Source organism: Anas platyrhynchos, chromosome 1 (assembly GCF_047663525.1).
Source record: "Anas platyrhynchos isolate ZD024472 breed Pekin duck chromosome 1, IASCAAS_PekinDuck_T2T, whole genome shotgun sequence".
Lineage (NCBI taxonomy): Eukaryota > Metazoa > Chordata > Aves > Anseriformes > Anatidae > Anas > Anas platyrhynchos.
In genome coordinates this window covers 19,552,886-19,577,607 of record NC_092587.1, presented here as the reverse complement: position 1 = coordinate 19,577,607, position 24,722 = coordinate 19,552,886, and the positions used below count along the sequence as shown (strand labels likewise).

General features: G+C 33.8%; 1 protein-coding gene across 9 annotated transcripts in view; it reads left to right on the top strand.

Annotated features, from left to right (window-relative positions):
- Nucleotides 1-24,722, top strand: part of BRD1 (bromodomain containing 1) — a 72,595-nt gene that overhangs the window by 20,847 nt on the left and 27,026 nt on the right. For 7 of the 9 annotated variants that reach the window (XR_005266790.2, XM_072032999.1, XM_072033013.1 and 4 more), the window contains 6 exons: nt 8,489-8,645; nt 14,999-15,130; nt 16,326-16,454; nt 17,270-17,582; nt 18,354-18,614; nt 21,738-22,226. Coding sequence is in view for 8 of the 9 variants with exons in the window: in XM_072032999.1 (XP_071889100.1) it covers nt 8,489-8,645; nt 14,999-15,130; nt 16,326-16,454; nt 17,270-17,582; nt 18,354-18,614; nt 21,738-22,226 (1,481 nt within the window). In the remaining variant the exon portion in view is untranslated. The remainder of the gene's footprint in view (nt 1-8,488; nt 8,646-14,998; nt 15,131-16,325; nt 16,455-17,269; nt 17,583-18,353; nt 18,615-21,737; nt 22,227-24,722) is intronic. The other 2 variants (XM_038181570.2, XM_038181574.2) reach the window with 2 other exon arrangements.

Below are 24,722 nucleotides of genomic sequence, written 5' to 3'. Positions count from 1 at the left end.
GCATCTAGGATGTGATTGCTTTATGAAAAGCAAAGCTAATAGTAGTGTTTGTGTTGTCTAAAAATCTTGTATAACAAGGATTTTGTGGACATATACTTGGGGGAAAAGTAAATAAAATACTTAATCTTCAGTATTTTGGAAATACATGCTGAGACACTGTAATCTGTTTCATTAAAAACACCATTCGTGCAGTTACTGCTCTAGTAAATGGAAGCAGACATTTTAAAGTATATAAATATTTGCTTTCGTTTTTAATTTCTGTTTCTATGTGGTATATATGTAATGTCTGTAATTAAGAAAGCGTTTGAAATGCAATACTTGTACAGGGAAGAAAAAAATAAGTGAAAGAACCACCACTTTAATAATAGATAGGAACAAGGCATTGTGCTTGCTTTTCATCTGTCAGCTGTGTTACATCACACTATTGAAAAAGCATGAAGGGTATTTCTGAAAGTAGCTAAGCAGCAAGCAGATAACTAAGAAAAAAATGTTAAGACAAAGATATTTTCAGCTGTCTTTAGAAATTAACACTTAAGTGTTTTGTATAACCAGAATTTTCCATGTTGACCTTTGCTGTGTTTAGAAAGCACATTGTTCCCGGTGGTACAACCGGCTTTCTGTAGCTGTGTGTCTCAAGGCAGAACTGGTGTGTTTGTTTTGTAATTAATCTGGTAGAAATTACCCTACTTTCTTAACAATTAACTGTAGTTATATCTAGACACAGGAATCTTCATTGCCTCTAAAGTGGAGCATGGACCAGAAAAATAAATGAAGAGAAAGTGATGGATGAAACACCATATAAGCGGGAAGAAACATACATGAAGGCCTTTGAAATACTGTCAGTCTGCTCTTGTGGATGATGCATCTTGACTGTACATGTGGCTTGAGGGTTTCTTCTTGGTGTTTATTTTGATGTTTTAGTGCGTTGGTTTTCTCTAATACTTTATGAAAGATTGTAAGTGTGGGAAAATAACAATAAATACTACTTAAAGTTCAACATCAGAAAAAAACATTGGATAATGCTACTAGGACCAGTGTTGCAATGAAGCCATATAAATGCAGGCCATTGCTTATTAGCCATATGCTTATTAGCTTGAATACATGCGTGTGTATATATACTTCCTCACAATGATCCTTATTTTAATTATAGGAGAGCATGATGGAGATAGGCCTTATGGCTGCACCTAGTAATGAGGTGGTGGAACCACTTAGGTGTAAAGTATAAGGGGATGCCACCAGCAGTCAGCCACCGATGTTTCTTATCAGGTGGATCAACTTCAAAACCTTCTCTATGCGTAGAAGTCATCTATTGAAGTCATCCTACCCCTCTTGCTTAAATTAAAAATTAACAAATAATTGCCTAAATCGAGAAAAGAAGTTCTAGAGTGGTCTCCAGCTTTGCCTCAGTGTTATTTAAAGCAAACAAGATAATAATAAAAACAGTAACTGATGAGCTTTATTTTCAAGCCAGTTCATCTTGACTGCAGTTGCCTTTTTAGATAAGAATTAGTAAATGTGTTTAAGGAAAAAAAAAGAAGTGGAATTTCATTTAAAAGGGAGGGAGGGGGAGGGCAGAGCATATTTGTATCTGGCAATAAAAGCCAAATATTGGCTGATTTCTGGGGGGGGTGATTCCTCCCTCATCCTTAGGGTAGAAATGATGCCTCATATTTAAACACTGCCTTTTTACAAAAGGGATGCAGGAAAATACTATAGGTAAAATTTTCTCCTTTTTTTTTGTGTGTGTGTATTGTTTATTTCATGTGTACAGGTCAAAGAAGCTTAGAAGTGGAATTAAAATATGTTAGATATTTTGGCATGGTGCATCATTAGTGCCCTGGGCATGCTCAGGGTTTGATTTAAAGTTAGGGAGGTCAAATTTCATGACCTGAATTTAACAGTAATAAAACACCACAGCTACTTGAAATAATTTTTTCCCTTGGTACTTTTGAGTTTCACCAATTGTGTGAACTTCCATTATGTGTGCTTTTTGTTTTGTTTTTGTGGTGACTAGAGGGTGATACATCTAATTCTATACAAAATCAAGATTTTCTGTGTGAATTGTCTGAGGAACGGTTTATTTTTTTTATTCAATAGTCCAAGTTACAAAATTCACAAAAAAAAAATAATGTAAATTAAAGTTTTAATTTCCATTATAGAGAAAAAGCTGTTTTGGGTTAATATTTTATTAGTTTGCTAATGTGAGTTTAGCTTTAGAGATTATATTTCAAAATCATAAACAGTATGGTTATGACTCCTTCAATGAAAGCAAATATTTTGAATGCTTTCAAAGAAAAGTCATGACCCTAAGATGTATAGAAAGAGGCAGAAGGAAATCTGTGCTTGTGATTTTTTTCTGAGAAGGCTAAGGAAGTTTTCCAGTGTGACTGGGTTTTGTTGTTGCTGCAGTTTGTGTTTTTTTCCTCTACCTTATCCAAAGGTTTGGAAGGTCACAGAGTTCATTGGGAGGATAGGAACAAAGCAACCTGTTATCACTAATAGAGAAGGGACTGGAATTAATGTAGCATTTTCTAAGCCCTTCAGTGCAACATTCTACTTTCTACCTAAGAAAACTTCCAAGCTGCTTGCTTAGTTTCAGTCACTTGAAGCATGAAGCATGTTTCCTATGTGTTCAGTAAAAATTAAATTAAATACCAATAAAATTTTGAGTAATAAATAGGAACCTGAAGACACTTCGAGGCTTTGGGAAATATATCAGAGGAAAAAAAATATATTATCAGACTTAATCTAACAGAGAGAGGCAAATTTACTAGCTGGAATGCTAAAACATATAAAATATATACACCTCTGAGAGCTGAAGTTTTGTATACAGAGCTAGGAGGAGTGCTTGGCCAGGTGCCAGAACTCATTCCAATTCCCAAAGCAGGAACTTCCCCAGTTTTTTTTTTTTCCATTTTTCCGTTAATTCTTTTCCAGTCGGTGTCAGTGGAATTACTGTAATCGTTTGTAGTTAATATTTGTGTCCTTTTTTTTTTTTTCCTGTTTCCTGGGAGTCTCGGTATGTTCTCTGGAACTTTGCTGAGCAAGGCTTGAAAGCCTTGGATGCACGGTTTCCTTAGTAACGATTAATTCAATTTAGATATTTCGTGTTTTGTTCTGACAGCTTTTTAAAAACATATCTGCAGCCTTCGTATTTGAAAATAGGGGTATTTTATTTGCACAGTGAAGTGGAATGTCATTTGATTGTTTATAGGTATTACCACAGTTCAAGAGACATTGGGTATTCTAGTGATGCTAAATATAATTTTATGGAGTATAAGTCAGTCTTTGCTGGTATTTCACATGAAGCTTTAATCCAGCTGTGATGGATAAAGGAAAATACAAAATCACAAATCAATACTGCAGGCTTAGGAGAAGTACAGTAGTTAAAATACTAGTTTTAGTTCATGTTTAAAATTTGATTGGTTTTAGTGGGTGGGTATTTACTGTTACTGAATCTTGCTGATTCTCATCTGACCTTCCTTCTGCCAGAATTACTTAGAGTAATCCAGGGAGTGGAGGGGGACAAAAAAAAACAAACAAACAAAAAAAAAAAAAAAAAAAAACCAACAAAATTAGCCTTAAGATGGAATTTATCTTTCTGGATTGTATTTTTGAAAACTTGAGGATGGAGAGATACTGTATAAATCTTGAGGTATTAGAATTCTTAAAACAGTATCAGTGGGGTTAGACAGCAAGCATTGTCCGTGCAGCAATCAGTGATGATTAATAGAAAATAGTAGGTTATCTATTGCTGGCTTTCCAATGCTGAACTGCCACATAGTCACAAAAGGGAATGTTTTTACTCCTCCATGTAACCAGTTGCTGTAGTTGCCACAGAGACAGCTATGCTGAAACTGGTAGAGGGAGGCAGCCACCCGTAGGAAGGAGGAAGCTCTGAGATTGCTAATATCGCACCAGCAGATCTCTTGTGTTGAGGGAAAATATTCTATGCACTTAGCTAAAAAATGAAGAAATACAGGATTAGTGTTACTTCTCACAGCTTAGTTCAGATGTCTTTAACCATTAAGAGTACTGCTGTTGGCAGGGGAGATATCAAGCCTCTCCATGTGAGGACGGGTAGAGTAGGGCAGCTGATATACAACAGCTTGGGTAAGGAATTTTTGTTTATTAACTTTAATCTTAAATTTGAGTCTGTTTTACCTTTTCAAAACAAAACGGTTTCCTCTCCTTCTCCTTCTGTTGCTTTTGTAAAGCCTTGTATTTTTAATGCCATAATTTATTCTCAACTAGAGTATAGTTTCAGGCTTGGGACTGCAGATGGTGTTTGAAAGCTTCAGTTGAAAAGCAAACTGTCTCTTTTTTAAGATAAGCATGGGATTCTAAGATATTTCCATACCATGTTTGTAGCGCATGTCAGTGTTTTACAGTAGAAGACAAGTGGGGCTGGGGGAGGGAAGTAGTGTTCGCTTTCTTGGTTGCCTGTGACACAAATACATAATAGTTCTGAAAATGTTCTTGTAACTGCATAGCATTGGGATGTATTCCCCCAGGAAAAAAAAATCAATAGGAAGTATGCCTGGTGGTGCCAAACATCAAAAGGCTGCAGTGGTCAGACAGGGTTCCTTGAGAAAATGGTTGGGTCGGGATGCTACAACAGGCATCAGTATCGTTGGGTTTGTGAACTCGAAACCTAATGCATCTGTTATGGGACCAGTTACATATTGAGAGTACCAAATATAGTGGGAGAACAACTACGGTTGAAGAAATTTTGAAAAATCTAAAATATGTTTTTTTTTTTTTTCTGACTGTTAACTTAAAAGGCTAAAGAGAAACCATTTAGAGAAATATATAAATCTTATTTATAGGTTATCTGTGATGCTCCAATATTATTTATTTTAAATAAGTGAAAAGTTGAGGGGTAAAAGCAATGTGCTGTGAGCAATGCTGAGCTGCTCTTCAGGCCTGAGAACATCAATTCTTGCTACACTGAATTACAGCTTGAAAACTTGTTTAGCTTAATTGTGTTGATTAAGTATTTAGAAAGGAAGTTGTTTAACACAACATCATCCATTTCAGAAGACTTCTTGGGAATTTTGTCTTAACTAATTCTCTGTTCCCTAAGGAACGTGGGCAGCAAGGACAGTTCTCATCTCTTGTGCTTGCTTTCTGTAGCCATTATAGTTGTGACTTTTCATTTTCTGACGTGTCTGAAGTCGGTTATAGAGGAAGCAATAATGCTGGTAGTTCCTTTCAAGTGTGTGATCCTATGTTCCCTTCTTTGTGGGCTGTCTGGAACAGTAGTCTTAGCTTCTTTGGCAGTCTCAATATATATTATATTAAAAAAAGAGGGAGATAAAGTAGTTCATTGTAATGAGAGTTACCTATTATTTCTGAAGATATAGCACTATGGGTTAAATTAATACACCTGTGTTTAAAGTGCATTTTAAATCTGATTTATATTCTCTTAACACAATGCTAGATTTACAGTAAACACTTGCTTTTACAAAATAAAAACACTAGAGAAAATTATTCTTTCATGATGTTATAGTTGGCAAAAGCTCTAGGGTGGATGGGTACCTTGGCAGTAATTTCTGTCACTGGTTTCACTGACTGAAAACTCTTCAACAATTTCTTTAATATTACATCTCTTTATTGGAAGGAGGAAGAGGGGGAGGTGAAGCATGCAGCAAGTTCCCTAAGGACATCAAAGGATTTCAAATTTTGTTTGAAAAATTAGTTTCAATGTTTCAGACCTTAGTTCTAGCTCAGGTAGCAGAAAACACCATGTTCAATACTGATACATATGTGTGTTTAATTCATGTGTGTGTTCAAGTTCACTGCAGCTGAATTTATCTTTGAGTCCGAGTAAGAGTTTCCTATGATGGTAGTTAGCTCTGTAAAAGGAAAGACCTTCAAAATCAGTACCTGGGCTGAGCTACTTCTAGGGTTTTACGGCAATAGGCGAATCCTGTCTTATTTCTCCCACATCTGTCAAAATGTGAAGCATTTCAGACAGTGAAAGTCCTCCTGGGAGTATCTGACTAAACAAAAAGTTGATCAACAAACTGTACTATAGGGTTTTCAGGGGCTAATGGCAGATGTAATGTCTTGAGTCATTGAGATCATCTGCTCTGTAGATGTGTGTGATGTGAAGAGCCTCTGACCTCTGCATTCTGAGAAACGAAAATGTGATTCACGTTGTATTTCTACTGCCGAAGCCTGGTGTCTAAATGAAATATGAACAGCCAGGCTTTGGTTTTATTTGGAGGGTAGGGAGAGAACAGTAGGTTCCTACAACTTGTTAGGTCGTTTCTACACTGTGAACTGCTTGTTTTTATTTTGAAAGCTGGAAAATATCTTCTGCAAACATCTCTCCTAAAGCTTTTTCTAGCACACTGCTATCATAATTATCTAAGAATAGAATGGTTTGTTATGTGAATGGGCAGATGTACTTAAAGCTCTAATTAAAGATGTTTGCGTAGTCTTGCCACATCTGATGGGCGTGAAGCCAGCGCACCTTTCTTCATGTGGAGTTATGATTCTCAGATCTCTCCAAATAGGTATATATTTGATTGCTTTTTTGACTCACTTCAGTAGGTTTTGCTATTTTCAAGACAGAGATGACAGTAATCTTTTTTGATTAAATTATGTAATTAGCTGTGATTGTATACAATTAACTTGTATATGAAGTTTAATATAGTTATATTAATGCATATTTTGCCTGTGAAAGGCTTTTAAGATTAAGTTAGTGAAAGACTCTCTAACTTACCTGTAAGTTACGCTAGAATTTATCAAGAATGCTGAAGGACAAAGTGGGACTGTATTTTCAAGACCTGTGTTTGCTCTGCCTGTACCCTATGATGATTGAAAGCTCTGTAACTACATGTAGCATAATCTTGAGTAGACCTATTGCATCTTACCTTTTACGTAGCCAAGAAAAAACAACCGGGGATAAATGGCCTTTGTCAAGCTCTGGGTAGACTTGCATGCATGTTTGTTTGAAGAATACTGTTGAAGCTTCCAAAGCATTCTTAAAAATAATTTTACTAAAGGACTACTCATAACTTTATATTTTGTTTATGTATTTGACTACTTCTATCATTTAGCTGAGAAACTGCTTTATTCCTAATACTAAAAGGGAAAAAGCTACAAAATACCAATATGTAAATGTTCAGAATTTTTATTTAAATGCTTCATGGTACTGTTTGGTACATGGTACAGATGCCTCTTTTGACTTTTTTTTGCCTATTTTGTTATTAAATTAAATTGGACAGTCTTTGACAGATCTAGTGCTATGCATTGTAGAGTTTTCCTACAGGTAGTAGTAGACTGCCTGGAGAACAAACAGATTTTTGTTCATTCATATTATCCTTTCTATAACTCTGTCTTACATCCAGCTCTGGGAAATTCTTTCCTCTCTCTGACTCACCCAACTGAATGAACAACCCTTCTGACGGTGCAGGTGGTTGATATATTGGGACACCTGGTGTTAATTTTGCAAGGGCTGCCGTCAGCCACAAATCCCTGCAATATCAAAGAAAGACAAAAACTTCTACAACCATCAAGGTTTTGTACTTTTGCACTGTGAATTCAAAATGTTGTAGGCACAGCGTTGAAGATCTATTTCAAAGGAACTTTTATTTGTAAATGTTGAGATGTTTATGTCATGTTTTGTGAGACTCCTGTTGTTTTAACAGGCAAGTTTGTCATTATTTCAAAAAATAGCACTTGAGGTAGTTGTGCATGTTAGATTCTAGGAAAGTGCAATGTGAACAATATTTGTGTATTAAACAGAGTTTGGAGAAAATGCTGTTTATTTAATCAAGATATTTTGCTTAACTTTTTATCATCCCCTGTTGCAGCTTTTCTGTGTGGATGTTTTCATATGCATCGTGTAAAAATCATAAGCGTTTAGCTGTTTAACGTTTCTTTTTCTTCCCTTTATTTGCCAAAAGATTCATATCAGTAGATCAATAATACAAGTTCTATTGACAAGTACAGAGAGTATTCACGTGTTTTTATGTTAAAATTTTGTAGATGTATTGTCTTTGAAACAAATTATTCATTCTGTGTGAAGATAATATTAAACATGCAACAAATGATACAAAAACTTCAGTAGGGTTTTAAAGCTTTCTGTTTTGTTTTCAGAAGGAAATTTATTCTAAAATGTACATTAAGTTTTATTCTCAGCCTTAATCTGGAATTGTTCTTGAGAAAACTAATGATCATGAAAAAAATTGATGTCCTTAAGGATCAGTTAACATTAAAGTACCTTAACATATCTGTTAAATACATCTGCTTGATGCTGTATTTCTGATTGTAATATACTGTTGAGAGATAACTGTCCTGAAAGTGATGTAATTGAAAGAAAAATGTGGTGATACATTACACTGCTGTTAGTACAGTATACATTCATATATATATATATATATATATATATATATACCTGATGTTAAATTTCCTTAGACAAATATGTTTTATGCTTTGCTGGAAAAAATACAATATCAGTTTTTCCATATTTTAGATTAAATAAGATTATGAATCAGGTGGCCATTCAGCGGAAGAAGCAGTTTGTTGAACGAGTGCACAGTTACTGGTTGCTTAAAAGGCTGTCTAGGAATGGTGTTCCTCTGTTGAGAAGGCTGCAGTCCAGTTTACAGTCACAAAGAAACACACAACAGGTAGGTGACATAATTTTTTACTTAGAAAAAGAAATCAGAAGGTCTTATTTTAAAGAGTAAAAGAATTAATCAGGAAACATAGCACCAAGTAAAACATTTCTCTTATTCAGCATTTAGTAAAAGCTTTACCTTACTTTTAATGTACAGTTTCAAATTCAAGTTACGTTTAACTCTTTATTTAACTCTTTTTACTTTTGAAATCTGAAAAAATATTCGCACAGGGTAATCTTTTATTTGCCTAAATGTTTCACAAAATATTTAACAAAACTATCTAGTATTATTTATTGATTTAGATTTGTGTTTTTTTTAGAAATCATTCATCAATGTGCCATGAGTTAGTCCATCCATTAACAGATGGAAAACAGATTTCTTCTTTGACATGCATAACTAAAAAACAAAACAAAAAAAAAAAAACATGAACTTTTACAGAGTAAAAGGTTAAACATCATATGAGTTCTGTGTTCAAGTTAGAACCTTATTGTCCACATTGTTTGGTAGTAACAAAAGAAAGAACAAGATGTGGATGAAGTTCAAAGGCCTGATGATGCAACTTTTAGTTTTACTTTTGACACAATTCAGTTGAGTTATAGGCAGGCATAAATTCATGCTTATATTTTGTTCTAGTTAAATTCAACCTATCTTTAAACAACTTTGATTTATTTAAGTTGTAAGCATTTACCAGTTAAAATTTGTAAAAAAAAAAAAAAAAAAAAAAAAAAAATCAGTGCAGATTTGTATCACAATCATAAAGCAGTTCTATTCTGTTTCTCATTTTTGTAATATGAACAACTTTAGCAACATTAGAGGTTTAGGCAGGTCTCCTGTTGTCTGGTTTCAAGGCACAGAGTAACTTTGAAAGTAACCAAAACTTTTTTTTTGTATTCTGTACCTGGATCCATGTAATAGTCCTTGAAGCACTGTGAAACATGGTGTGAAAATTCTTCCTGCATTCCAGTTACCTTTTAAAATGAACTAATAATATCAGTTCTGAGTTCTCTCCATTCTCCAGATGTTTGATTTCCAGTGGAATTGTTACTGTAAAGTAACCTCAAGATCTTCAGAATGTGTTTTATAACTTTAAAAACTTTGTATATGACTATCATTTATTTGAATTAAATTGAAAATTTTCCCCCTTTGTAGCTTAACTATTAATTTCGTTTGTATTACGCTGCTATTTGTTGATCAATCGTGAATTGGTATAGTCACAAAAATAACACTCGGCATTCCTTCCTAACTTACTGATCTGTCCTTTTTGTGTGCATTTATTTTATTATTTTTGGTTTTCTACATAAAACAACTAATCATCAGTTAAGAGAATATCATAATTTTGAAGGGACTTCCGGAGGCCACACCCTTCTCAAGCAGGGCCACCTAGAGTAGGCTGCCCAGGACCACATCCGTGTGGCTTCTAAAGATTTCCAAGGAAGGAGATCCACAGCCTTCCTGGGCAGCCTGTGCCAGCGCTCCATCACCCACACAGCACAGAAGTGCCTCCTGATGTTCAGATGGAGCCTCCTGTGTGCTCATTGCCACTTGTCCTGGCACCACTGAAAAGAGCTTGGCTCCACCCTCTTTGCACCATCCCTTCAGATATGTGCATATATTGACAAGGTCCCCTCAGCATTCTTTTCTCGAGGCTGAAAAGTCCCAGCTTGCTCAGCCTTTCCTCACAGGAGCGATGCCCTTATTCCTTTTATGTGGAATTAAACAAGTGGCCAATTTACGTTCAAAGTTATCTTTTGTATGTTTCAATATTGTTCCCTTTTTTATACTATTTATTCTTTTGATTAATCCTTTAATTCTGTAATAGAAGCTTTTATTCTACAAAGTAGTGTCTGACAGTTAACCTGATAATAGCTCAAATTAATTATTCAGATAGTGGGCATCAAAGCAACATCAACAAAATATTAAGTGAACTTGAGTCCTTAAAATAAATAAAAACAAGCAAAAAAGTCCAGGACTCGTGTCCTGGATTTAAGTACAGACTTAAACTATAGTTATGGTGTCTGAAAAACATTTATTTACTAGTTGGTAATTGGGAAGTGCTTCTGCTATTGAGATGGTGTGTTCTGTTCCATCAGAACTGCAACATTTGTAAAGATTTAAATAATGACTACCACAACAAAAGGATTATGATCAAACATTAAATATTAAAAATGTAGACCTTGGATTTGAGCTCATTAAAATGCCTTTACATGTTTGCACTCCTGTATAAACACTACTTCATTTCTTTTTCTAATTACAGAATTAGACAAATACTATTTTAAATTAAGTAAATAATGAAAATATTTAAGTAATTGGAAACGGTTGCTTTTATAAAAAATGGAGCACTTGCTAAGCTTTATTCTTAAAAATTACAATTGAATTGGACTTCATCTTTTGAAAATAAAATGCAACTTTCAAGCAAAGTTGAATATTAAATTGACCTGTTTGATGATAAACATGTAGGTAGTGCTGCTCAGTGAGTAGCAAGTGCCCTGTGTGTGACACTGTCTTCTCTGTAACATCATCTAGAGGTATTTATAATACCTTTTACAGTAGTCATAACTACAAAGAATTAGATGTGTTAGTCATCTTCATTACTCAAGTGTAGGCCAAACCATAATGAAGCCTTTAATTAACAGCCATAGCTGTATATAAAAAAGAAATATATATATATTAAAAACAGCTATGGCTGTTTATTAAACTCCTCAGAAATTTGAGATGCAAATTACTTTTGCCAGTCAAGTGGGGCAAGTGTGCATGATTTTGTTAATTTCGGTCTGGATGAGAAAATTATTTTTACCTGATTTTAGGTTTGAGGTCAAAATGTCAAAAACTCTGGTTTTCAGTCAGTCACAGGAACATAAGTGCCAGTGTAATACAGATTCAGAAGAGGTGGTTCTGTTTTTTTGTTGTTGTTTGGTTTTAATTTAAATTGAACAGAAATGTGAAGATCAGGATTCTGAATTAAAACCCGAAACTGATTCAAGATGTCAAGTGTTTGTGATCCCTACTCAATGTTTGTTTACTAGAACAGACTTGGCAGAAGAAGTGTTCCCAGGGTTTAAAAATTACTTCTTAATGACTGTGTTAGAGCTTAGTTATGTTGGGCTTTTGAAGGTGATACCTATCAACAAATGGTTCTAAACAAAAGAGATTTTATGTAGCACTTCACCAGCTGAAGGAGCAAGGAACCCTCTGAAAGAATGGTTTGTGCTGTCACTTCTTTCTCCACCTGCATAATCAGGAAAGATACTGGAAATAATAAACCTAGAGCCCCATTATTTTCATGCAGTTAGAAACTTTTTGAATAAAAATAAGACATGAAATAAAAGTGGAATAGCTGTTGCTGCTATAGAGAGGTTGTTTGAAAACTGCTCTTTGGAAAAAGAATGGAAAAGTTGAAAGTGCTGCTGGTTAAGGTTATACCTGCAGTGACGATTTCAGTAAGAACACTAATTGCAGTCACAAAATGGTTTTGGCTGGCATATGAATAGCAGCAGGTAATCTAAGGATTGAGGCTGTCCCCATATATTCACATCCAGTGACATACAGTGACAGTGTGCCCACTGGTACCATGTGCTTTATGGTCAGAGATGGAGCTGAAGATGAGTTCTCAATTGGTGTATGTTCTGTGTGTAGACTTAGAAGTGTTTTCACACAATATTAATAAATATCAGTTTTAGCTTTCCTGGATAATGCATCTTTTGGTGTTCGGTAAGATCTATGTTCATTGTAAAGCATCAGTTTTGTTCTAAATTTGTCTTCTGTTGTCAGCAAGAAGTTTTTTTCTGGCTTTGTTATGGGAAGAAAGTTTTGGAGGGAAGAACTCTTTATCAGGAGGTTAATAGAAAATGTGCTTGTCATCAGGGTTTTGAGAAATTAAAATTTTGAAAGGGACTTGTTTTATCCAAGTTTTCTCTGCATAGATACAGGAAGCCAGTGCATCAACAGTTCTTTTCAACTTGCCTGTATCTTTTAATTTAATTAAGGTATATGTTATCTAATAAAGTATAAAAAGAGTTTGTATCAGCTAGTATAACTGCCAACATCACTTTGCACATAAGTGATGCAAAACTGTAAGTTTGCCATTAATCCCTAGTCCCAAGTGACTTTCAAGGAAGGAGTATAGTGTATGTACGCCCAAGAAGAAAGCAGACAAGGTGCTGTAGATGCTTTGGGTCACATCAGCACATTTAAACCTACCTGGTTATCTTAGAGAATGAAATATTATGTTTATCTCATAGACATATCTGTAGCAGGTGAAACAAGTGGTTCAGTTTTTTAAAAAAATCTTGAAAATACATGTTTTTAAGTGCAACTGCACCTTCAGATTTAGCCAAGTGAACTACACCAGACCTGTTCCAACAAAGCTACTTTTCTTGCTCTATTTAGGTTTCCTGACACACCTTAAAACTAGTATGGTTTTGTTGTCGTAGCTTTCAGCAGAATCAGTTCCCCAATCTGAACTATGCAATTACATTAGGCAAAAGAACAGACTATTGAATGAGTGCAAGCAAAACGGTAAGACTGCCACTTTTGACAAGGGCCAGAGCTGAATTTTGACTCTCAAAAACAGTAATACCATGGGGAAAAGAAGTATAAATATGTCAGTCAACAGGTTGTTTCTCCACATGTGGGATCTGGACTTGGAGATGGAGGGGTGTACAAGAACAGCAATTAGTGTCAGTGCAGATTTTCTGTTTCAGTGAGTCTCTGGAAATTCTATGGAATTAAAAATGTGCGTACTAATATTTGTACTGCTATCGAAGTTTACTCAGAAATATTCTGACCTTCAGCAGTTACTAGGTGTCTAACTCAAGACATAGCTTCTTTAAAGAAATGAAAACCAAAATAACTGTCAGTGGTAAAAGACCTTAGGAAAGGGAAGTAGAAAGTTCTAGTTACAGTTTTCAGTCTTTTTTGTGTTATTTTGAAAAGGGGAACAAATTGCTGTTACCAGATTGCTCTACCAGGATACAGACCTCGTTAACAATTAAGGATTTTTCTAATTAAGAAGTTTTATTTGAATAAAACTATCTTCATAGTTTCCATGGGTATTGATCTTTACTTTTCCAAGGCATTTAAAGCACTAAAATATTCTATAGATTACTCAGCACTCACAGATCTGTTAGATATTTTTAAACACCCTTTTTTTTGTTGTTTTTTTTTTTTTTTTTCAATTTTAGGACCTTTTGGCTGAAAAATTGCACAAGCTTTATTTAAAGGACTTATAATTACCTTCTATTAGGGATGTTTTTTCTATGAGTGTCACAGTTTGTAATGTGTGGTTACTGTTCACCTGCTTAGCCTGTTTTCCTTAATCCTCTTTTACTTTCTTATAACTTATGGAATTTATTTATGATTTGCTTATTTGTTTTAGTTAAAAAATAACAAATAAACAAAAAACTTACCAAATGTATATTGCATTATGCTAGTTCCAGGCCAGCATACAAAACTGTGGGTCTTTTCATGAGATTCCTTATTAAAATATTCTCATAAAATGTAATAATCCTCCAATGCATGTTTCTTCTGTGCACTTGGTACTAGTAGCAAGACTTCTACTCTTTACCACAGTTCCTGAGTTTATGAATCTCTTTTGAATAATGTAGGTAGTATTATTTCAATATCTTTATTTTTCTTATGAAAAATAGTAAAAACAAAGAGGAAAAGCTGTATTCTGTGTGTACAGATCCAACTAAGTACTACAGGTATTTAAACAATTCTTCCTAAAAGTGCATTGTCATCCAGGTTGTATTACTGGATTTCTCTTTTTTTTTTTTTTTTTTTTTTTTTTTTCAGTACCATTTGAAGTTAGTATTTTATTTGACAATCTGCTTTTCATTTCCTGTCCTCACTAGTCAGAATGATCTTGATGCTTTTACAAGCGTTTCCTGATTCTTCTGGGGGTGGGGGAGGTGGACTGTGTTGAGCACAGTAAGAGTTCATTTCTACCAGGCTTCTGTGATGTTTCTGAAGAAGCTGGTGATCATTAGAATAGAATAGAATACAATAGTTTAGTGGGAAGGGATCTACAAGGGTTATCAAGTGACTGACCACTTCAGGGCTGGTTTTCCTGGTTTGGATTTTGGTGTGAAAATACCAAGTTTTTGCTGGGTTGCTATTTGTTATATTGCTTTTTCTGATGTAAATAACCTTCACTATAGGCCTTTTCAGCTTTACAATTTTTGCTTTCAGCTATATAGTTGAAAAAATTAAGAATTGTAGTATGAAGCTTATTACTGAGTATGTATATAAAAAAAAAAAAGTTTATTCTTTCCAGTGAATACTTCTATATAATTGCATAAAACTAGCTTATAGAAAGAGATAAGTGTTTTCACTTCCTGAAAATCTATTGATTCTTTTCTTAGAGAGAAGATGATGAAGAAATGCAAGCCTTAAAAGAAAAATTGAAGTACTGGCAAAGGCTGCGCCATGATCTTGAAAGGGCACGTTTATTAATTGAACTTATACGTAAGCGTGAAAAGTTAAAAAGAGAGCAGGTAAATGTTTCTTTTAATTTTACTTTTTAATTTGGTGAAACTCTTCTGAAGGAAAGATAATTTAAGTATTCTCACACAGTTTTTGTAGTGCAAAGTCTGTGCTTTTTGTACATGCACTCTCACACAAGCTGTTTAAAATATGTAAAGTTACTTAATAAGTCATTGTAAAGTAAATTGGTTTCTGAAGAAATGTATAAAATTTGATTATCACATTTTCCCAATAGGTACCTTTATTGAGGAACACTTTTATTTGTTTGTCATAAAACACAAAAACCAAAAAGCTGCATCTAAATCATACAGCATTATAGGGTTAAGATAGCTAGGACAAGAGATGGGAGGAAGCAGTACTGCAGGAAGAGAATGTTTTATATGAAACTGTGAAAGCAACAAGTTTGCCTTTAGGACTCCTTAATTGTTCTTACTTGTAAAACGTGCTTTGTCTGTTTATGTGTATGCACCCACACCATAGATGTGTCATAAATAATTTATTTTTGCCTTGGCAAAACTGTTTCAGTGTTGATAACTCTTGAAATGTCCTGAAAATAAACTGTAGAGGAGTTTTAATACTGTGAAAAAATAATGACAATTCTGAAGGGTGACCAAGTATTTGAAGATGTAGATTCTGGTTGTTTAAATGATGTTTGGAATCTATATAGGACATGGTCTTTAAAATTACATTTGTTTGGGGTTTATATAGCCTGTAAATGTTTATCAGGTTCTCTTTTTGCATCTTGAAATTGTCATTACAAATGAAGACTAACTTTAAATAAATTGCATTTAAATTCTTGTTATTTTTGTTGGCAAAATATGAATCTCTTATGTAATAACTTCTCAGTGAAAATAATTACTATTAAAAATGAAGCAAAATTCAGTTATTACAGATTAAAAAAACGGGCTTTGAGAGGATGAGAAGCTAGAGTTGAAATTGAGTGAACAACAAAAGGATGAGTGATTTTTTTTTTATAAAGTTATCAGCTGAAAACGTGTTAGACCCATGCCAACTGATGATACTGAAAGTAGCATTAAGATCTAGAAGTGTTATTTTTGAAAACTCACTTTCTTTGGTATTTCAGCTGAAGTTGAAGTAGTGTTTTTTAATGTTTTTCATATCTAAAGTACTGTTACTGAAAGACAACTTACATTAAAATAGTATCTTAATAAAAAGTAATTCATTACGTAATTATTACTTCTTTAGGTCAAGATAGAGCAAGTTGCTATGGAACTTCAGCTTACTCCATTTACTGTACTTCTGCGATCAGTTCTGGATCAGCTGCAGGAAAAGGATTCTGCACGTATATTTGCTCAGCCAGTGAACCTTAAAGAGGTATGTTTTAAGCTTATTTTTTCCAGGGTTTTCCTTATGTGTGACCAAGTCATACCTAAACATAAGTAGCAGCAATTCATGGCATCACAGAATGCAGTGTTGCAACCGAATAGTGTTACTTTCTAACCTGTATTCTGATAACTTCAGTTATGCTGCTATGAAAATCTGTTCATATACCAAAATAATTTTTAGCAACTACACGTGCCAAATAAGATGGCAACATACTGATCTTCTGTTATAAGATTCTTTGATAGAGAAAATTTGAAGGGTGTCTTAAAAATTGAAATATGGATACTGTGTTCTTATTTGGAGGTAAAATTGTTTTTCATTTACCAGGAAAATAGGCGATATATACATGTGTGTATGTATGCATATGTGCATATCCATGTATACATGTATAGAAATATATATATGCAAAGTGTTTTTTTACATACATGCGTGTATGCGTTTACATATATGCGTATATTGTACGTGCAATAATCAAAATATATTTATAATACGTAAGATAAATGTATTTATACATAAACACACATATTTTTAGAACTATGTGTTTCATACGTACATGTTATAAGTAGTTTCAGCATGTGTTAGTAGACTTAGGCTACAAAGTCTTGTAACATGTACTGTTCTACTGGTGTATAAATGTTTACAATATCAAGATATGTAACTCTGCTACATTTTGCAGTTCTTGATCTTAGGTGTTAATATGTTAAAACATGCAGATCAGTTAGTAGCTGATATTATCTTATCCATAATATGAAAATTTTATCATAGTTTTACCCTTTTTTGTTGTTGTTTTAAATATTTATTCAAAGGTTCCAGACTATTTGGATCACATAAAACATCCTATGGATTTCTCTACCATGCGAAAACGGTTAGATGCTCAAGGCTATAAAAACCTCAGTGAGTTTGAAGAAGACTTCAATCTTATCATAGATAACTGTATGAAATACAATGCAAAAGATACAATATTCTATAGAGCTGCAGTGCGGTTAAGAGATCAAGGAGGTGTAGTTCTCAGGCAAGCTAGACGAGATGCTGAAGGAATTGGTTATAATAATGAAACTGGAATGCACTTACCTGAACGGCCTAAACTTGAGTCACCACAGCCTTTCTCTTGGGAAGATGGTAAGATGTTTTTGGATTGTTTTTGAACATTTTTGTCTTGTCGCATTTTTGGTGTGTGTAAATTCCATACAAATGCTTAAAACTGTAGCTGTTCAGTCTACTGACTAGAATTTGTTTTCTCCACTAAAGACAGTGTTTGAAAGTTTCAGTTGATTCTCTTTTACTAGATCTGCCATTAGAAAGCACTGTCAAAATCAGAATCTGGAAGACAATGTTAAAGCCTAATTTAAAGAGATACATGAAAAAAGGTTTTAAGTTCAGCACCTTCTTCCATATGTTGTATCTAGTCATATATAGTGGAAAATGACTACCAGCATGTGTAAACTTCAGTACATTTTTAAATAACCCGTTGAATTAAAAAAAATCAAGCACACTTGTAATACTAGGAAATAAACAGCTTCCTTTAGACATGCACATCGGTTCTCTGAGTTGTTGACAGTGAAGGAAAATAACACTACTTTTATAACTAATCTCTCCCTGCTCTTTGACAAGAAGGAAATTACCTGATAGGGTGGAAAAGGTTAATTGTATTCCTTCTGACCTTGCTCAACTGCTTAGATTTCTTGAACAAAATTCAGATTAAGAAGAATTGTAGTAACATTATACAATTGGAATTCATGCCAGCATTTCTTTACTGGTAATGGAAAGCGACTGAGACTAATCTAAGTAGCTTCTTGATAAGTTTTCAATTTCAGCACGTGATTATTTTTTTTTTCTGTTAGTATGTGGGAGACACTAACACATTTTCAATTATACATATTTTGACTTCAGTGGATAGATTACTGAATCCTGCGAACAGAGTGCATATGTCCTTGGAAGAACAGCTGAGAGAGTTGCTAGAAAAACTTGATCTTACCTGTGCAATGAAATCCAGTGGATCAAGGAGCAAAAGAGCAAAGCTTTTAAAGAAAGAAATCAGCAGTATTCGCAACAAATTAAGTCAGCAACACAACCAAGTTCCTCAAATAGAATCAGGTATTGGAAGTTTTGAAGAAGAAAGTGCAGCACTAGAACAGGATGGAGAAGAAGAAGGTAAGATTTATACCTTGTTTAAATTAGTACTACTGTGGACTTCTTCAATCAACTGCTCTAATCACATGAATTAAACAGTGCAATAAATTAATATAATGTTTCATTTTTAAATGGATGAATAGCCTCTTAAGTACAATATGAGAATGATCCTTTTAGTTAAAACCTCTTTTCAGTGTAGTAATACAAAAAGGAATCAACTGTCTGAGTGGAAAATATGTTTATACTTTCAGAAATCCACTTAAACGCCAAAATATGTATTAGGGATCATGTGAGCCTAAGTCAACCGTGTTGAAAATGTTGGCTCTTGTACAGTCATTTGTAGCTTTTCTATGATCTGCAGGCTCTTTGGGGAGGGTGGAGGGTAGGGTTTGTTTATTTGTTTCTTTTCTGTTTTAATAAAGCTAACTATTGATGGGAGTCATCAAACTTCATGTTGTAGAACCAAGGCAGCTAAATCTAACCAGCCCTTCCCCTTGTGCCTCTCTTCCTCCTTGAAATACTGGTCTCAGAACTACATCAACTGTTCACTAGTTCCCATTGATTTCAGTGAGAGCAACATAATTGAAAGACCCAACTTTTTGTTACAGTTCAATATTGTATTTGATTCTTTTGTTTTTAACACAGTTACTGAGGTCTTTATTGCTCATTTTTAAATGAAGCAAACAAATCCAGTCTTTAAAAAAAAATGTTATTGAGAGATTTTATTTTGTAATCAGCTCTTCTCTAAAAAGCTAATCTATTTTTCTTTAGGAGGGTTAGAGGCATGTTTCATTTGGCATAACACTACCGAATTGTGGGAGGAAAGAGCGGAAGGGAAAGTGGAAGCATGATAATAAATAAAACAGTCCTGTGCAGCTTGATGCTATCAAAATTTTTGTGAAGTGAATAAAAAGACTGTCCTTAACTGCCATTCAAACAGCAACTTAGTGTTTGTTTCTTACTGTGACTAAGAGTGGTTTCCAAACATAATGCGCTTGAGATTTGAACGACAACAGTAGAAAAATTGTAATTGGATCAGCATGTGATTTACCTCGTTGTGAAGCTGTTAAACATTCTTAAGATGTTTAATGCTGTTTTATTTATTTATTTAAATCTCCTTCAAGTGATGATGCTTCTGGATATAGTCATTTAACAATGTACTTTGTCAGATAAAAAATACACTAACTTTTTATTACTTGTAGCTTAACATTTTTATTACTCAGCCTTTAACTTTTGCAGCTCTTGTGCAAATAATAGACTAAAACTGAGCAGTAACTGTTTTCTTAAATTTACAATATGTTTAAAAATAATTATAAAGAACATCATCCAGAGTTGATTGGCATTGCTGTTACAGTGAAGAGTAGTAGTCAAGTTCAAGTTTTGGCTCTCAAATACTTAGAGGAAAGAGAACAAATATCTAAAAAAGAGAGATGAGGAAGGTAGCCACAAGAATCCTGTGCCCAGGATTACAGAAGCTGATGCTAGAAGAGCTGTGAATTAACACCTGGCAATTCTGTTTTTCAATTTCTGATTATGTTAAAAATGTGGTGGCAGAATAATGCAGTGAAATTTAGTTTTCAGTGTCTAAATTAAGTGTTTTTCTGTGCTTTAGTATTTTTGAGAATCTTTTCTAATTCATTGTGAGAAAAATAGAATTTGTTCAAAAAGAATAGTGATCTTGGATATTCTAAACTACAGTTTTTTGTTTTATTTTTTTAATTGGTGCTACTGTAAATATGCTTATCCGACCCTAAATTTCATTCTAAATGTGCTCCAGAAATATTATTTACCAACTCTAATACATGCATGCCTTCAAAGGATGTGAGCATAGTCACACTATTTTAGCACTATATTTTTAATAGGAACTGTGCTATTGTTCAATTAAACCTAAAATGATAGGGCAGAGTTCTTCTACGCTTTATTTTTTAGTCATTTTTTTTTTAGTTATTTATTTTTAATTTATAGTTATTGATTTCAAAGTAAAGATTGCTAAGCCAAAACAATACGTAGATAGTATTTAATTCACTACAGATACAGGGTTTAAACCCTTGCTGTTCTATGTCTTTTATCAAGTGACATAGAAAATTAACTAGACTTTAAAAATTGATTTGACAGCATACATGTTCCATTGGTCTCATGCAGTTATTTGTACAGAATAAGCATCTTACTATTAATTCACATCTTAAAAGATTCTCTTGGAAGCTATAAATTTTAACATCTATGAAGCTATGAAGGTATATCATCTTTTTTGCGTTGACGGGTGAGGTAGTCCTGTTACTTGTATTTAGGAATGCTGCAACAGTAGAATATATATTTTCTTTCCCATCACTTGGGAAGAAAAATTGAAACTAGTTGTTCATGCTCACACTTACATCTCCATTGTCTTCTCCCAGTGTGGAATTATTTAAATAATCTGGGAAAGGATAATGAGGGGAGAAAAAAAATGGGATGAAAGAAAATTGGTAGAGGGTGGTTTTTCTGACTTCTTCTATCAAGTCTGCATTGTCAAGTCTGTATTTGTCAACGAGTGTCAAAGCTGCAAGGCTTAGGGGATGCTTTGTTGTTGTTTTGCAAATGAATCTGCTAGTCACAACTGCAAACAGCTTTGCAGAAACTGCCTTTCTGTAATTTTATATCACATTTTAACTTACTCTAGTAGATCAGGTTACAAATACCACTTTTTTAATGTCTATCTGATAAAACTTGTCTTAGGCAGTTAAGGTGAATATACAAAGTTTGTAAAATGTATTATATCAAGTATTTTACTTGAATGGCAGTGTAAGTGCATTTAACAGATAATCATCCACCACCCCAACTTGGTATTAAAAAAAAAAAAAGTAGTTTTCTTAGTTTTTAGTTAATGAAACTAACATAATTGCATGAGAAGTAAGAAGTACTGATCCAGGTGTAAATTGTTAACACCAACTATAAACACCTACTTTTCTATCCATGTTAGACTCCCAGTATAAAAGTAGGAACTACTAACTAGGACAGATTGTTGCTAGACAAGAATTGTTTTTAAAATGTTATGCTTTGTTTCCAAACAACAGTTTATTTGGTGGGCTGCACATTTATAGTGAGTTTTATAATAGACTTTATAACGACAAGTTTTCAAAAATCACACTCTATTTATAATTTTTTCAGGAGATAAATCTCCCCCTAAACTTGAACCATCAGATGCATTACCTCTTCCTTCAAACTTGGAGACTAATTCAGAACCACCAACCCTCAAACCAGTAGAACTCAATCCAGAGCAGAGTAAGCTTTACAAAAGAGTAAAATTTGATAATGAATTATATAGCACTTCCATTCAGAAAGAAATAAATGGACACACTCCAGAACATTTACTTGACAGTAATCTCAATGAGTCGACTGTTTCTGCTGTAGCTGAGTCATCAACTGATGTAAACAGACGTACATCCATTCTCTTCTGCAAATCGAAAAGTATAAGCCCCCAAAAGTCTGCAAAGAACACTGAAACCCAGCCAACTTCTCCACAGCTAGGGACCAAAACCTTTTTGTCTGTAGTCCTTCCAAGGTTGGAGACACTTCTGCACCCAAGGAAAAGATCAAGGAGTGCATGTGGAGATTCTGAGGTTGATGATGAGTCCCCTGTAAAGCGCTTGGATACAGGTAAATGTTACAAAACTTATTTGAATGGATGCATCTCAAAAGTTAACATACCTGAAATTGTTAATCTTCAGATTTTAGCATTCGAACAGTTTTTCCTCGGAGTTCAGTACTCAGATGTAGTTACAGTTCAGAAAATTACCATATCATTTTCTTTATGTTGGCCCTTTGCAATTGGACTTAGTGAACCAAGTTTTCCTTTCTCACAGTTTCACTTTAGCAATGGAATTTTCAAGTTAACGTGTCTGGGTGGGTGATATTTTCATTTTTATTTACTTGTTTTCTTATTTCTTATTGTTGCAACCAATGGGAAATACGAATCAGCTGTTGTTTTTTTTTTTTTTTTTTTGAAATTCCCTGTTAAATTAAAAGGAAACTTCATATAAGGTGCCAAAACTAGAATTTTTACAAGGAGCATGGAAGCTGTACGTTCCATGTGTGGCTTTATTTGATATAATGCATAGTTTGCATTTATTTGATATAATGCACATACTAAGCATATTTTCACATTGTGAAACTGATGACTACGTGTGAGGTGCTTTGCCTACCCATGTGTTTTATGGAAGCATTAAAATCCCAAATAATGACGACATTTCCTGTGCTTTTCTTCTTAAGTCTGTGCACTTTAAATAGATAGATAAATGCAATTTGTATTAGCAAACTATAGTTCTGTTTGGAGAGGTTTGAATAAAACCCTATATGAGGAGGAACAGCAGCATAAGGAAATTACTTATGTATTTCCTTAATGGCTCTTGCTATGACTTCTATATCACCTTCTGAAATAAGCACTCTGTTTCATTGTTACACTGATAGCCTGTATGCAAGTATGAAAAGAACATGCAATTTTTCTGTCTCTGAATGAAAGACGTAGAAATGTATTTCAAACGTTTATTGTGAGGATGTGCTTTAAAAGCAGACCTAAAGGATCAACCTAATCTAAGAGACGTGCTTTTAGTTTGTTTTTTAATGATCAAAAGAGAAGGGAAATTATTTTATTGCTAGAAAAATAAAATAAGAAAATAATAAGTTTTGGTGCAGAGATATTTTTGGTGTCTTTTTTTTTTTTTTTGGCTTGTTTGCTTTCCCTCATTGGAAAATCCCTGTTTGTTTTGTTTTGTTTGTTTTGTTTTTCTATGAAAGCTTGGGAGGAGCCCATACATCTAATCTGATACCTTAGTTCTGAAGCAGAAATCAGGTTAAGGTGGTGTGTTGGTAGAAGTGTACTAATCTTCTTTAATAACATGAAAAGCTTTGGTTTCTAAATATTCTAACTTACTGGCCTTTAATCTGGACAGTAAAATCATGTGTCTTTATACAGATTACATTTTATCACATGCATAATGATTCACTTTATGCTAGATCATGCAGGCAATTAGTCTGAACTATGAAACTGTTATCTTAAACATTCTAATTTTTTTTTTTTAATATAGGAAGACTGACTTAATTCTTTAAATAAGTAAATCAGACTAGCTGAATACATTTAAAAACTGTCATGTCATTCATTTGCTCTGTGCAGTGCATGTATATGGGGAAATATACTTCTAATTATATTAAAAGAATTATGAATAATTTCTTTTGATTTTAATAGACTTCCCATTTCAGAATTTCTAGGTATTTTGTTATTGTATAATATGCAGGTCAATGATGGGAATAAAATCCAAAGGGTTAAAAGATTTTTATTACTGTTACTGTTTTTTAAGTAGAATTCCATAACTTCTTCCTGAAAGAAATGGAATATGCATTATGCATGGAATAAAATCTACACAGAACTTAGGGAGGTGTTTATGTTTTTGTTTGCTTGTTCAAGAAGAGACTCTGTTAACTGAACTCTTCTGGCCAAATTATTTTCAACTGGAAGTATTCTGTTTTTTCCTTGAAAAGCACGTGTTTTCTTCATACAGATGTGCCAACTTATTAAATCTTACTCTTGTGATTCTTTGTCAATTTGAAACAAAAATCTTGCTTTTACATTGCAGATTTTCTTCCTTATATTATTTTTGAAACATGTCTCCACAGTAATTTGAGCCAATTTGCAATTGGCAGCTATTTTGAGCTACAATTTAACAGGAAACCAGCACAAACCTTAAACACTTTCCAAGATATAAAATTAGTTGAATTATTTTAGTTTTGCCTATGCAAGCTGTTGTAGATTCATGCAGATGTCTGTGTTCTGATAAGATTAAAAAAAAAAAAAGGTCACTGTATACACAATTTCTATTTGGAAATTTTTTCACTGAAGTGTGATTGAATACTGCTGGTGAAATGTTTTTCTTGAGAAGAATTCATCAGACGTGACTCTTTCCCTTCTGAGACATGCCATGCTAGATAAGGCATGCTTCAGGCTCCTTACATGGATTCTTGTGAGTTAGCAACTCCATGATCGATCACTGTCACTTAGAGAGAATGAGCATTGCATGATTTACTCGTATGAATGCTAAATATATTCAGTTCTAGTGGATATAAGAAAAATTTAATTAACAGGGACTTCACTTAATAATA